Source organism: Pavona decussata, unplaced genomic scaffold, assembly GCF_977016875.1.
Source record: "Pavona decussata unplaced genomic scaffold, jaPavDecu1.1 SCAFFOLD_71, whole genome shotgun sequence".
NCBI lineage: Eukaryota > Metazoa > Cnidaria > Anthozoa > Scleractinia > Agariciidae > Pavona > Pavona decussata.
The window spans coordinates 2,739,790-2,754,758 of record NW_028145490.1 but is presented as its reverse complement, the minus strand read 5'-3'; the positions used below and the strand labels follow the sequence as shown (position 1 = coordinate 2,754,758).

Here is a 14,969-nt window from a genome sequence, read left to right as displayed (position 1 = left end):
TTTGACTGACCTTTGTCGCAAGGATGTCAATTTTACATGGAAGTTCTGCAGACAGTTCTGGCGATCAAAGAGGCTATCTTACTGGCCGCAAAACTGAAGCACTCGACGTTTACTTAAATGCTTGGAACGGAAGCTCGACACTCGAGTGCAGCACATAACAAATCTTTGTCAGGATTTTCTGTTTTTGCGTGCCATATTAAAGTAATTAACTCGCTAATGGCAGATCAAATATCACATCCGATATTTCTGAACCTCTATCACCGAAAAAACCAGGAACAACATTTGGAAGGGAAACCATAGATCCCATACGCAAGCGTAGAAACCGTTTCTGAGGACGTGACACGAAACTGCTTAAGGAAACAAAATAGTTGGCTTCAGGCTTTGCTGAACCTCTTTTAGTCATCATCATAAATGAAAATTACAATCATTGTGAAATACTTAACTTCTTTTTTTTTTTTGTCCTTTTTGTTTTTCTCTTTTGTTTGTTGTTGTTGTTGTTTTGTGTTTTTGCCCTGCCTTGTTTTGTTTCCATGGTACTTACATTGCTTAAAATATCAACGGCGTAGAAATTCCTATTTCAGTTCAGAGTTATTGTACTAAGACTTACATCTAACCTGCGAAAACACACAACATCGGAAATAAGTCCACAGGCTACACACGCTAGCTAAAAACGGAATATCCATTAACTTGAATTTGACAGAAATTGCCACAATTTTAGTTTTTGTATAAACAAAACAACAGCAGCACTCATTCTTTCTCTCACTCATACTATTAATCAATCAATCTCTTTCTTTGTAGCCTGCACATAATGGCCGCTGACCTTGCCATTGAAGCCACAAGTATCTTCTTAAATGACATCCGCTCGACAGTTGGTGACGACATCTTCGCTAAATTCCTGAATCTGAAGTCAGAGAATAGCTTGGCAATAGTAATAGATGTATCAGGGAGTATGAGTGGTGAGCTGACTGTTATAACTGATTTTCCTTAATTTTCTTTCGTGGAACTTGACCTCGAACCAAAAATTGTTATATTTACTAGTCGGCCTGAGGGAACGACTTCTCTCAGGCTTGAGCCAATACTGGCAGACGAAGAGAAATTATGGAACTTGTCTCCGCAAAAAAAACCCTTCCCTCTAGTTACCTATTCCTTAACAAACGAGCTACTTATTCACGGCCGGCTGAAGGCGTTTGCTCTCGCAGGCAAGGCCCTCGTGTAGTGAAAAAAAGATAGAGAACAAATTGGTGATTCACATAGTGGACTAGCTTGTACTTGTTCTAGTAAAAAAATTGTTCTTCGATTCTGTGTCTTCCTTGTAATCTTCTTGGCGGTGAAAATGTCAAGAACAGACATGGCACAGATACTTGGTTTATAGACATGTGGTCATGTTGAAAACTCCTTGTATAGAACACAGAATTAACGGAAGAGGAATGAAAAAAAGACAAAGGATTTTAAACTGGAGATGAATTCGGGACCTGTTTTCTTCTGAAACTGCTCAGCATTTATATTTTTCTGTTTTTTTCTTTTCTGCACCAGATGAAATCAGTGAAGTAAAGAAAATATCCATCGACTTCATTAAAAAGACTTTGCTGAAGAAAGGAACCTCCTTCACATATATCCTTGTACCTTTTAGTGATCCAGGTGAGTTGTTTGCGCACTCAATATCATGTTCATTTTAACGAAATTATTTACTCCCGGAGATTTTGGGGGCAGAGTGCAGGAGGCCCGGCGAAAAAAAGCCAAAAGGTGTCCAAGACAGACAGGAAAAGAGGGGCGGAAGTAGAATATGACCGCCATGTTGGGGGAGGTCGAGAGAAATCGTGAAATATTTTGCAGTAGTAAATAAACCCCGTTTAGTTGGCTTGTATGTCGGAGAGTTATGCTCTAAACTGGGAGATTGTCCCACAAATCAATTTACCTTAAAGACGTGTCGAGGATTTAATTTTGGAGAAGGCTTATTGTCGGTAGGGAAAGGGTGCTAATTGTCGGAGGAAATTTTTTTTTTTTTTTCGTTTCAAAATAGATTTTACAATAAAAAAATAGCTTAGATCCCTCAGCTGACTTTTTAAAATAGCAAACGCTATTACTACCGTATTCAGCGTTTGGGGAAAGAAGCTTATGTTCCGAACTTTTGCTTAACCTCTTTCTGAACATAGGCTTTATAGATGAATCATAAGTGTACAAACGCCTGACAAAATGCACGCGCCTACGAAAAGATTCTATCCGAAATGGTTGATAAGACAAGAAAGCAAAATTTGTGTGGTCTAAGCCGTGATACTCTACACTCCTTCCTATTTAAAGTAAGGAGCAAAAGAGCTCTCACAATACGTTTGCAGCGATTGGTCATTCATTACAAAGAGATCGCAATTAATAGTACGCTTCACACGTCTTTATTTAATTTTTTTTTTCACTACAGAAGTGGGTCCTGTAACAGTGACAAGTGATGCGCAAACAGCGATTGACGCAGTGAACAGTTTAACCGCGTCAGGAGGTGGAGACTGTCCAGAGCTAGGCATGACGGGTCTTTACCAGGCCCTGCTCCACTGCCTTCCCGGGAGCATCATTTACTACTTCTCTGATGCTGACGCGAAAGACGAGCAGAGAGCAAACGAGGTCAATTCTCTGGCCAAGGAAAAGAAAGTTAAAATCACTTTTTTTCTGACTGGTCAATGCAGTCGGCGTAGAAAACGCCATATTGCTGCTCAGTGCCCAAGGGTTCTCAGAGACATTCATCGTGTCAGGAGAAGTTCCAAGGGTCGCGCTTTGTACCAGGCCCTAGCCACCCAGACCGGAGGACAAGTCCTTGTAACTAGCAAGAGCAAAGTGGCTGAAGTGGTCAAGGTGATTGATCCCGGAAGTCCAACTAACTCGTCGGCTGATCTCAAAGAAGTTGAACTGTTGAACGTAAAGGAAACTCGAGCGCAGTACTTCAGTGGAGAAATGTATTTTGTGGATATTGACAGCACACTGGAAAGCTTGATTCTCGTGCTGTCGGCGGCTGGCTCGCCGGGGTTAGAAGTCAAAAGCGTCACAGGTAAATATTCAGTATAGAGAACGATTGAAAGGGTGTTTAGTTTGAAACGAAAATCTAGGAAACTCTATCAGTAGATACTACAACGGCATCAAACAAATGCCTAAATATTGGCAAACAAGTTATGGTCATTTTTCTTTTTACCTAATGGGTTATCATAGCAGCAAAAGCTCATGTTGAAAAAAAGCCTTAAATTTTCATAAATTAAACTTTGAGTTCCTGTAAACGCTGGTGGTACTTAATGTCTTACAACCTACATAGTTCTCGAAAAAATTTTCTCTAGCAGAGAAAAACTTACTTGGGAAAACCTTAAAACCTGAAAGGTGTTTACAAGAATTCAACTTTACTGATCTGCTTTGTTTTGAAGCTAAACATGTATGCATACAAGGATACATTTCTGTAAAATCTAGAGCAACGCAATGACCCTTGCATATCTGGTGTTTATTTGAAGGGAGAAATATTAAGATAACTGGACTTTTTTCAGGTAGCTCAGCAATTCAAAAAAAGGTACTGTCGTCCTCAAATAAACTTCTTATATTGGAAGTTACCAGCTTGGTCATCGGTTCACTGAAGCTGACAGTTTCGTGTAACGGTCCGTACACGCTACAAGTATCTGGATCAAGCCCTGTTGACTTCACGTATCAGTTATTAGACGTGGAGGACCTGGAGCGAGGGACGACTAGGCGTGTAGCAGGAAATCCTTTGAGAGGTGAGGTAATAACGCGATTGCTGTTCAATTTTTCAAATCGCTGTATTTTCCAGACGTTTAGAGTGGGAAGAAGCAAGGAAAGCCGGAAGGACAGGAAGTTAAAGCGTTAGCAATATAAATCGTGATCTACCACCTTCAAAGTGTAGGATAAAGTTGCGTTTAAGTGGACGCCATGAAAAGTTTCCAACAATTTGGGTAAAATCTTCAAAGAAAATTTCAAGTTAATTGATATCACTCCACTTTGTCCGCCCCCCCCCCCCCCCCCCCCGGTTTGAAATGCATAATGTATCGTTTAACGCCGTTCTTTTTTTTTCTGACCTCTTTTATATCGCAGGCCAGACACTGTTGCTTACGTTAGATTTCGTTGGTCAACAAATAGAAACAGTCAGCAATTTAACGCTCGTTGGAGTGAACGGAACAGACCTGGAGACATTCAGCATCATTCAAGGAGAAGGCCTTTACCAGGACTCTTATTTCGTAACCTTTGTTCCCACTGCAGAAAGATTTAGACTGAAAGTGACAGGAATAGACAAGAGTGGAGCTCCTTTCCAGCGAATAAAACCAACGTTATTTACTTTGGGTGATGTAAAACTTTCTCCAAGCGTCGACAACAGGAACAATTCAAATACTGTTTTTCCAGGAGAAAGTTTGGTTGTGAAAATCAATGTCAAAAACTCTGGGGACAGTCAGAGGATATATTTCACTGCATCAGATGACCTGGGTTATTTTAAGAGTATCAACCCCTCGCAAGACATGTTAGGAAGGAATGATACGGTCATCCTTCGACTTACCCTGCTCGCCCCCAGTAACGCACCGTACGGCGTGACAAGCACTGTCACGGTATTTGCCTCACAGAATTCCGACTTCACCCAAGTGGTTAATTTTATGGTCTTTTTTGTAACCGTTGCATCAAAGGTAAGTAAATATAGAAAGGAAGATTGGGAACATGTATCTGTACATAATGCTTTAATTTTAGTATAAAAGGAATCCTCGTGGATTCATGGATGAATGGATGGATGGATGGATGGATGGATGGATGGATGGATGGATGGATGGATGGATGGATGGATGGATGGATGGATGGATGGATGGATGGATGGATGACAAGACAGGCTGTGGTAGTGAACTAACTGTTGCAAGCAATAGTCCCTATAAGGACTGGAACTCCGTACCATTAGACATAAGAAACTGTACTTCAAGAAAGTTATTACAGTTTGACATACTGTTAAATTTCGGGTTACTCACTATACATTTTGCGTTGATTATAAATTACATTTTGTGGCGTAACAGCAACTTTGTACCCAAGGGCCAGGCTCATCCGCCATCTTATGACCAAAGTAATTGTATTGTTTAACTCCACAGCATTCAGACCTCTCCCCTCCTTCGTGTAGCGTGATAAGTCAGTCTGGAACATGCGCAGGAGTGTACGGTACACCCGAGTGCGTGTCGAGTACGTGGAAGACACGTGTTATGTTTATTGATGCTGGGGAAGGATTGTTGTCAATTAATACCCGAGACAATCTCCATGGAAACCTCAAAGGTGAGAGCAGTGAAAAGATAATTTGATTTACCTCATAAACTCGTTGATTCCAGGGCCTTTTTTTCTCTCTAGGTTTGGGGTTGCTATGATATAGAGTGTTTTCATTCACGTGACTGCCGGCCATATTGGTTTACTGAAACAAAAGAAAGTGTTTGCATAAAAATAGAGTTCAATTCCCAGAGGTTTAGTTTGGGACACCAACATGGCCGCCATTTCTTTGTTTTGGGACACCAACATGGCCGCCGTGACGTCATGTGAAAACACTCTATAAGCTACAACATTGCACCCTCTTGGTATAAATAGACGTGACGATGCACGCCAATAACATATCTCACACTTATAACTTAGTCCAAAACAAACAATCATTGTCACGCATTTTAAACCTTAATTTGTAACAGTGAAACATACACCTTCTGTTTGTTAAGCACAATGATCATACTGTAAAATTGTTAATGTAAGCTGTTAATGCCTCGGCGAATATTGGTGTAAAGGAAATTTTTGTGAGCCTGTTATCGATCCATAGAAGGTTTCTCTTCGTGGGAGCTGTTGTTTGTTTCGGGTTCAGCTTTAATTGAATTGAAACAACAGTTAAAACTTTTAGACATTCACACAAGTCATTCACTACTTATCTTTCACGGGATAGTTGGGTGCGGCGCGAACAAGCCTCCCCATTAAATTGTCATCCGGGAGAGAGGGGGGTTGACTCCCTATTAATAATGGCCTATGCGGGGTAGCTTTCCCAGAAAGAGGTACCTTTTTTCAAGCTGGATGGATATTAAAGAGACGCCGGTATTTCACAAGATGAAGTATAAAGAGGTAGGGAAAACTCTCATTTAGGTATTTCAATGGGGTTTTCAAAATATCCACCCCCCTCCCGAGATTACCATTCGCTCGCATAGTATTTTCTTTGCGCTGCTCCTAATATCTGAACCCCTTTTAGACTATGTATGATTTATTTGTCTTTTATTTGTTCAGGAGGGCTGAGTCACATTTGCCATTTTACGGTACATAAACCATGCATTAGCCACTACGAATGCTAACACATTTTGTCTTTTGTTTGCACTACTTCTGTCAATTCTAAGTTTCTAAAATCCCCTTAAGTTTATGAATTTGTTCTATTTCAGTCGGAGCATTTAACCAGGGTGCAGTAAACAAAGCCGTACCAGTGTCCTTCACATCCAACTGCTGTAATCCCAGAGTTATCTTCGTGGGTCTTGACCTTGTAGGAAACGTGGGCACTTGTTCCGTCAGCCTCGTCCCAGAGATTGTGTCCCTCAGCGCCAAACCGAACAGCACAGCTGTGTACCTTCGCCCTGGAGAGACCACCAGGGTCCCTTTCACACTCACCAATCTGGGCTCCAAAGGTTCGTTTTCATTCCAAGTCACCAAAGTCTCTGAGATGATCAGCTACGTCATACCCTTTACTCTCACGCTCGAAACAAATTCCAGTACCGCTGGTCACGTGATTATAAAGTCACGTGGTGAGCTCAGTGAAGCAAAAAATTTGTCAGTTAAAGCTGTTTCACAGTCGGATAATGTAAATGTGAAAGAGATGACATTATTTTACATCCAAGTTTCTGTATCGTCTTGGCCCGTGAAACATCCAACGACAGAACCACGCAGCTCGACAACCAAGACACGTGAAGAACCATTGACACCAGCTCCCAAACACGTGCGCCTAAAGGCCAATGTACCTTACAGTCACCTCGTCATAGTGCCTGGGGAAACATTGAAGGTCAACTTCACAGTGAAGAATTTGGCGTCTGCTGAAACTTTTACGTTTAATGTAAGTAAATTGCGGGGAAAGAAAAAAAGACTTCCTTGAAGGAAAACGGGGAAAGTGTTGTCTTTTTACCCCTCGGAAAATCTCTTTTCCACTTGCAATCTTCCTTCGAGTCACACAATCTCAGCCCATTTAAAAAATTGCCAGCCCATCCAGACAAAATCTTTTCGCAGCAAAAAAGGCCGTACATAAAAATTAGCTACCAATTTAAGCTTTGTAGCAGTAACAACAGACTACTTTTTATTTCGATAAGAGTAGGTTTTACAGCCCATTTTCGATTGAAGGAACGCAATTTGGACCCACCCATCCCAGCAAATCCACACACCTCTCATAGTATCAGTTTCGTAAAGGTACTGATTGGAACCCCGAGGGTAAATGGAATTACTTTTTCATTCATATTTACATTCTTCCTTCCTTCCTTCCTTCCTTTTTTTCCCCGTTTGTTGCATTCGCTTTTCCTTTAAGTAAAAGATGTATTGTTTTAGATGACGAAGCAACACAAATAGCGCGAGTTAATATTACTTTACCATTCTGACGAGTTCTAACAGAGTTGATGAGACAGCTTTCATGATTGCTGACACATAGTAATGCAGTTGCATAAGCGCCGACGTGTACGGCCTGCCCAATACGTAGTATGTTAAGCAGAGCTTTACATAAAAGATCATTTAATACACTTTTTGTGCATCGGTAAACCTCTTGTTTATTGTTACCTTTTTGCTATCTAACAGCTATTCCCAGCAACCAGTCTTCAATAAACGGAACTGTTCAGCCATCTTCAGTCACTCTCCAAACAACGCAAAACACCTCCTGCCTGCTGATCCTGACTTCCCAGCCAGAAACGCCTTCAAGCACTGTCACGCAAATAAATGTCACGGCTACACCTGCGTCACACAACGCCCACGAGAAAGAGTTGCTGCTTTTCTCGTCCATTGTGACAGTCGATCGCAGAAGTCAAACTAAAACAGAATATTTGCAGAATGAAAACGCGCTTGCAATCTGGCATGTTGTTTTAATCTCCGTTTCAACTTCTGTGCTTTTTCTTTTTGTTATTGCATTGTTAGTTTTTAAATTGAAACGCGGTACGTGGAACCGGAAAAAGCCTGCTAAAAAAGAAAATGATGTCAAACCCGGATCTGCTAGCAGTCATTTACTGCAGCTCCAAAAATTAGACGAGGAAATTTAAAGAAGTTTTGCATCTTGGCCTTAGTATTTTTAGTCGGCTCAGGTACGCATGTACACACTAAGGGTTCGTTTCTTCGGTCTTATTTGGAATAGAACTTATTCGCTTCAAAATGGTTCATACCCATTACAAGCTAACCACACGATTTCCTTAGGAGAACCGTTCCTTTGTCTTTTTGGAAGTAAAGAATGCCCGCCAGTGTGAATATGGGCAATTCGTAAAGAGACTACTTCCTAGAGTACAGTCACATGATCTGTAATGGGGCAACAAAGCAACGAAGCGAATAAGGTCTATTACAATGAGTAGAGTTAGAATGTGACTGGAGTAAACACCAAATAAACTTCTATTTTTACTCAATAAACGGGATGAGAACTTGTTGATTTTGGGCATATTCTTCCAAAGATAACAGAATGATTTAAAGGAACACTTTCACGGAGATTTTGCTGTATGTTGGCAAAAACTGCTAAAATATATGACAAAGAATCCCTTCTGTAACGTAAAATCTCTGTTAGAGCACCTGGAGCGAAACATGAAATGATTTTTCCGAGGAAGAATAAACTATAATCAGTTTTTAGCGATTTCTCCAAAACTTACAGGATTATCTTGAAAAAAAAAATGACCAGTTTTTTCAAGTTGCAATCCATCTCCATCCTAGCCATCTGCAGACAATACTGAATGATGCTAGTTTCTGTGCTCCAGTAGTGATACTTTTAATAAAAATAAACCATCATTTTGATTTTTCTTTCAATACAAATATGTTCTTTTCACCATTCAAAGTGACACTGAAAAATAGGTAAGAGTATCAACGTCATTCAAACGATTGAAGAATCATAGTGAAGAACAGGTAACAACAACAATTACCAAACACTATTCCGAGTATTTTTATTCTAAAATGAGTCCAGGAAATACACGCCCCAAGGTTATTCTTTTGTCTGAAGCAATTAGAAATGAAAAGTCCTTTAACGAACTATATCGCCTATTTCATCAAACAGGATGAAAAGCCAAAAGACACAAAAGACAAATTTCCAGTCGAAAGCAACAGTAAGGAGGCATCTCTTTTCATTGGTCGGCTATAACCTGTAGATATCATTCTTATAAGGGTTAGTTTTATTGTTTCGTGGACAATGATAGACTTCGTCTTAAAAGGTACAGGGGTGAGTTGAATAAAATTTAACGTCGCGAGTAATTGCTAACGCCAGACCTTCATCCCAGCCAGTCACATTCAGTATTTTAACGTCTGAGGATAGCATTTACTCCCGCCGTTAAGTTTTATGCAACTCGTCTCAGGTTCGCCGCTTGTAACGCTTCAGTTCTGTTACAAATGGTTATACTAGTGCGTTGAAACTATTAGTAACTCTCTTTGGCTAATAAGAGCACCTAACCAGCCCATTTAAGGAATACAGAAAACGCGATAACTCTTCTTTGATTATTTGAAGAGAAGTTTCTCCTTCAGTGGAGCTCAGTTGTGGAACAGTTTACCGATAGAATTACGCCAAGTGACTGCCTTAAAAAATCATGGTTAAGACTAAATTGAGTTGCTACAGTTTCAAGTAAGATTTACACACGGCCGCCAAGAAATGCAGTATTTATTGTTTTATTATATTTTTACTTTTATAATTCTAGTTAGGTAGATAGATAGTTGATAACGATAATTATGTAGCTGATGGAAATACCGTGCATAAATAAAGTTATCCTACCATATCCTATCCTATCCTATCCTATCCTATCCTATCCTATCCTATCCTATCCTATCCCATTATATCCAATAAGAATTTAACTATACAAGATTAGTAGACAATAAGAATTTAACTATACAAGATTAGTTGACTCACGAGCCTGGTTTGATCTAGTTTATTCTTTGATATTTAAGACCCTGAGCTGAACTATGAAATCGTTTAAAATTTCCATGCCAAAGTCTTCAACACATAAATAGAGTTGGTCTTTATGACAGCGAACTCTCAGTTGGGTAGAAGATGAGGAAGTGCGTTTTAAAATTACTAAATGGCAAAATGATGAAATTTTCGAGTTGAAGTAACAGATTCAAATTGAAAAAAGTTTTGAAGCTAAAAGAACTAAAATCCACGTGGTCTTTGCTGTAACAAATCTCAACAACAAATGCAGGATTCACCATACTGACCTTTTCAGTTTAGACGAACTCCGGCTGCTCTTTCTTGCTGAGGTTTGCATCTGCATCGCAACGGCGCCTGAAGACCACATTTAGTAAAACACGTTCTACTTTCAGTGTCCGTTAATATTGGGCTCCTTAATAGGCACACGAAAATCCAGCAGTGGATGGTGAGACCTTTCTAGTAATTGCTGGACTTTTCGATATTATTTGGTGGCTTGTGTTTAAAGTTCTGTACCGATTTCCAATTTAATGGTACGCAAGAGAGGATGGTACGACAAGAAACCTGTACCAGAGAGCTGCCTCGTGCGTGGTTCGAGATCTACAATCAAGGACAACAGGGTTGGGACAAATTCGATTTCACGGATGTATTTGTACGCACGCGACAGAAATAAAAAAGAAAAACAAAAAACACAGTAAATGAGGACGAAAATATCAAGTCTCCGACCCCCACCCCCGTACAATGTTGAGTCTCTGTGAGAAAAATGCCTCGTGGGACTTCAACATTGTATGGAGGGGGGATGTAGTGGAGTAAAATGCGTTGTAAAACAGATAAAATGGCTTCTTTAGTTAGCTCACATTAACTTAGCAGTAAATAGTATAATTTGTAAGACTTGTCCCAAGACCTTTTGCCCTTGTTTGTAGGTTATGGGATTTCCTGGCGCTGGGCCTGTCGGCTCAGTGTGAAATCTAGTTTTCTTATATTCTTGTACTCTTATTACTACAATCAAAGGCTCTTTTAACGCAAATGGAACGACACAATATGTGACCGTTAATACGAAGTTCAACCCTTCGAATTTCAGTATTGCCCGATATATTCCCTTGTATTTGAAAACAAGCAATCGTAATACATTAGACACACAGTTTGTGTAGGTTTCTTGTAGTACTAGGTAACATATGACACAGGCGGTTTAATCAAGTAAGAATTTCAGAAACAGCTTATCAGTGCCAAGAGTCGACTCGAACTATTTCTAGCTTTCCAATCATTTCGAAAGAAATTAAAAATAAATCCCTTGAGCGCGATGAATTAAACGTTGGCAAGGTTTGGTTAGTTTTAAGATACTTCCTTGACTCGATTTTTCAGCGTCTGTAAGGAAAAATAAATGGAATAATTGACCAATGCAATGTGATTGGCATCACAATGTACTTTAGTTCTTCTAGCTTTATTCAATGATTCTGCAAAATTGAAGATTTTAATGTCACTAACGGTTTACTGTGATGCAAGAAAATGCGAAGAAAGAAGATAAAAACCAAATTACTAAGGACCAACAACAACTTAGTCTTTTCCTATCTCTTTTGTTAAGGAGTGGAATTTCATATTTATTATTTAAATGTGTGGTCATGTAAGTTTAATTGGTTTTCTTAGCTGAGTGTTAAACAGGATGCTGTAAGTGTCCACGGTCAGTTAACCCAAACAAGTCTTCAAATTAGAGTATTTAATCTCGAACATTCAAGCTTGTTGTTAGAGTTAGTTTATCAAGTCGAGTGAAGAGAAACATGAAAATGAAATCAGAGTCTTATCAGAGTCTTGGTACCTCTACCGTTTAAAGCCAAGCGAGTGCTCAGCACTTTATGCCAAATACTTGGAAACTCCCGACGCATTAAAGGCCCACTTTCACCCATTCGGCTTTGCGGCCGTTTGTTATTGTTTACAAGCGCTTCTATTGTTTATTCTTGCGATCTGATTGGTTTACCAGAACATTCCCGCTGGAATGAAAGTCCTGGCGTGTTAAAAAAAAAATCCGACCAGGCAAATCGGACTGGTTGATTTCGTTTTAGTCGCTCCGATTTATTTTAATCTCTGCACCTATAAGAAAATTTACTCTCTAAGGCGTTCGAGTTCTTTGTACTCCATTGCGTAAAATTTCGGCGAACGAAAGTCGAGAGTTTGGTTCGTGTTTCTGCATTCGTTCCTTTGAGCAACGCGGCGGAACAGTCGAACAGTTACAGCCAGCAGCCCTCAACAATTTGATTCTATAGCCCACTTTGAAAATGAGTGACGGCCTGGGTCGAGAGTAACTGCCCAAGTGATTGTGGGATTGTTTGGGGGGACGCAATCGCTTGGGCAGCTACTCTCGACCCAGGCCATCACTCTTTTTCAAACAGTAATCTTAAAGGGTCCTTTCGATTATTATTGAAGTTGACTTCGAAAGAAATTAACAGTACCGGACTCAATGTTAGCTCAGTTAATATCGCTTTTAAAATTATAGTGCGCTACGCCGATCCGGTCTATCTTACTATCATGAAATTATTTCAACCTTCGATGGCCTTTGATTATATAGCAATGATGCTATGAATGAATCTGCAGCTTACTAAGAAAATGAGTATTTAATTTATTTGCGTGCGCTAATAGTAAAAAACAAAGGAACGCCACCTAGAAAACTATACATTTTATTACGTCTCTTCGCAACGCTGTTTACATGAATCGGGAGAATAAAATCGAATGGAGCTAATAAAACTTACGTGTTAAGGTCAGACATCCGTAGAAATCAGGAACATCGCTACAACAGATGCATGCATGGGGACAACAAATCCTCCCGCTTCTGTGTTTCAGAATGAAAGCTATACAACTACATTGTCAACGGCGAGATGTTACTTAGAGGCGACCGACGATTTTCCAATTTTTCTTTCTACACGAAGACTGTTCTTAAAACTATCCACATAAATAAAGCGAGAGGGTATTATACAAAGCTTAATGACACGAAAAATAGTGATATTCCAGAAAATGAGTTCGATGAATGTGGATTTTTTTTTTTTTCTTCGCTATTTAGTGCCCGCTGGTAATTTTCTGAATTTTCGACTGTGCGAAATTCAGCTCGGCGAGCAATTCCTCTTGGGTGAAAATGGGCCTTTAAGAAAATAGCTAAAAAAGGTCAAAGCTGATTTTAGATTTTTCTCGCTTTTTTGTTTTGGCTATTTATTTTTATGCTCAAACAGTCTACAGCCTTAATTTTTTATGTACTTTAATTGCAACAAATTGTCTCCGAGGTAGACAATTTAAAAACCCATGCTGCATTTTTTAAACAAAACCATCGGCTGTAGGAAACATGGGTTTCGACTAAGTAATGATTACGTTTATTTCAAATAAAGTTGAATTACTCACAATGAAGTAGTCTTTTGTCTTTTCTGGTCGTTTCTGCCCATTTATGTCAAGTAGAATAGCCCTAACATTCTGTATCGCCAGAATGCATTCGTTAAGTCTTGGTAACCATGCCGTGTCATTGAAACCCCAGGCGCGGCCGCTAAGCGCGCGAGCGTTAACACTAAAAAGTGACTGGGTGGGAAACGACTTAACTGTTGCTAGGAGATTAGAGCTACTTGCCAATCACTAAACGGAAAATACAATAGACATTGTTTTTTAAATTCGTCTGCACGCGGTAAGAGCACTGCAAACTCCTTCCACCCCTTGCTAGTTACAAAATGAGACAAAAAGATTACTCTCCCCACATGGAAGGAGTCGAAAACAATTCTGATATTATATGACTGGACTGATATATTTGGGCTTTAAAATATGCTTAGTTTATTGGATTGCTGTTGGCCAAACTGTATATTGAAATCAACGATAATTTTTCTAAGTCAGATAAACAGAAGAAGGTCAAGAAGTAGATTAACGAAGCAAAAAGCGCTATTAATAAAATTTTATTCAGGACTTTTACAAACATTACTTGACGTTTTACAGTCCGGTCTTCCCAGCTTCAGCGAGCGCCAAATCCAACTTCTTCGGATGGCTTCAACATCGTATGAAATTTGTTGCAGTTCTGTTACAGCAGTTAAATTACTTGCACTTCTAACAAGCTTAAAGATATACTTAGATATTTATGGCAACAATCGCTATAATACAAAATAAAACAAATCGAACACTTTAAGAAAAGTAATCTGTTCATGTTGTCCTTCAGGAGCATGGTTAAAAATATATAAAACTGTTCAATTGAGGCCTTAAACTGCTGTTTAAAAGTACTAAAATCCAAGCTTTCGCCGATCAACGGCATCATCAGGGATGAGAAAATATTCCGAGCGCGCTGTATATATATGCAAAGAGAGTGTAGGGTGAAGGGTGAAATGTGTAAAAAATGTGGCGTATGTGTGAAAGCTATAGAAATAAACTGTGAGCGTTATACAAGGTTCTAATGATGGATTGTAGTCTCTAAAATGAAATATTAAAATAGCAGTTCCGCGAACTCAGTACATTCCTCTCGGGAATTGAGTGTGGGCTTGTATTTTCTGATGTAAAATGCTTCGTAGAGGCGTAGATTAGCGGTATCGTTTTCGCTCATAATAATTTTGATGTTAATGTCTTTATGGTCGTTGTTCTGGCAGGAAGAGATGTGTTTTTTAACGGAGGAGTTATCGGTTTTGAGATGTTCTCTTACGCGGTCATGGATGAAGCGTGTTGTGCTACCAATGTGTTGTTGATCGCAGCTGTTGCACGTGAGCTGGTACACTGCATTTCTTCGTAAACACAATCCGGTGTAAGCGATGGGGCATTTGTCTCTGGTGCATTTGCGCTCCGTGGAGGGCAATTTTTTTTTACGCCCACTTCAAGATGGCGGACAGTTACCGTGACAGACTGGTAACTAGCAAGTCAACTAGAGTAACACAACATT

General features: G+C 39.7%; 1 protein-coding gene across 1 annotated transcript in view; it reads left to right on the top strand.

The window, feature by feature from the left end:
• LOC146477319 (von Willebrand factor A domain-containing protein 7-like) overlaps nucleotides 1-14,969 on the top strand; it is a 166,008-nt gene that overhangs the window by 1,297 nt on the left and 149,742 nt on the right. The window contains exons 2-8 of the mRNA XM_085113781.1: nucleotides 799-956; nucleotides 1,534-1,638; nucleotides 2,414-3,031; nucleotides 3,513-3,737; nucleotides 4,072-4,652; nucleotides 5,100-5,277; nucleotides 6,402-7,063. Of these exons, the coding sequence (XP_084969907.1) occupies nucleotides 799-956; nucleotides 1,534-1,638; nucleotides 2,414-3,031; nucleotides 3,513-3,737; nucleotides 4,072-4,652; nucleotides 5,100-5,277; nucleotides 6,402-7,063 (2,527 nt within the window). The remainder of the gene's footprint in view (nucleotides 1-798; nucleotides 957-1,533; nucleotides 1,639-2,413; nucleotides 3,032-3,512; nucleotides 3,738-4,071; nucleotides 4,653-5,099; nucleotides 5,278-6,401; nucleotides 7,064-14,969) is intronic.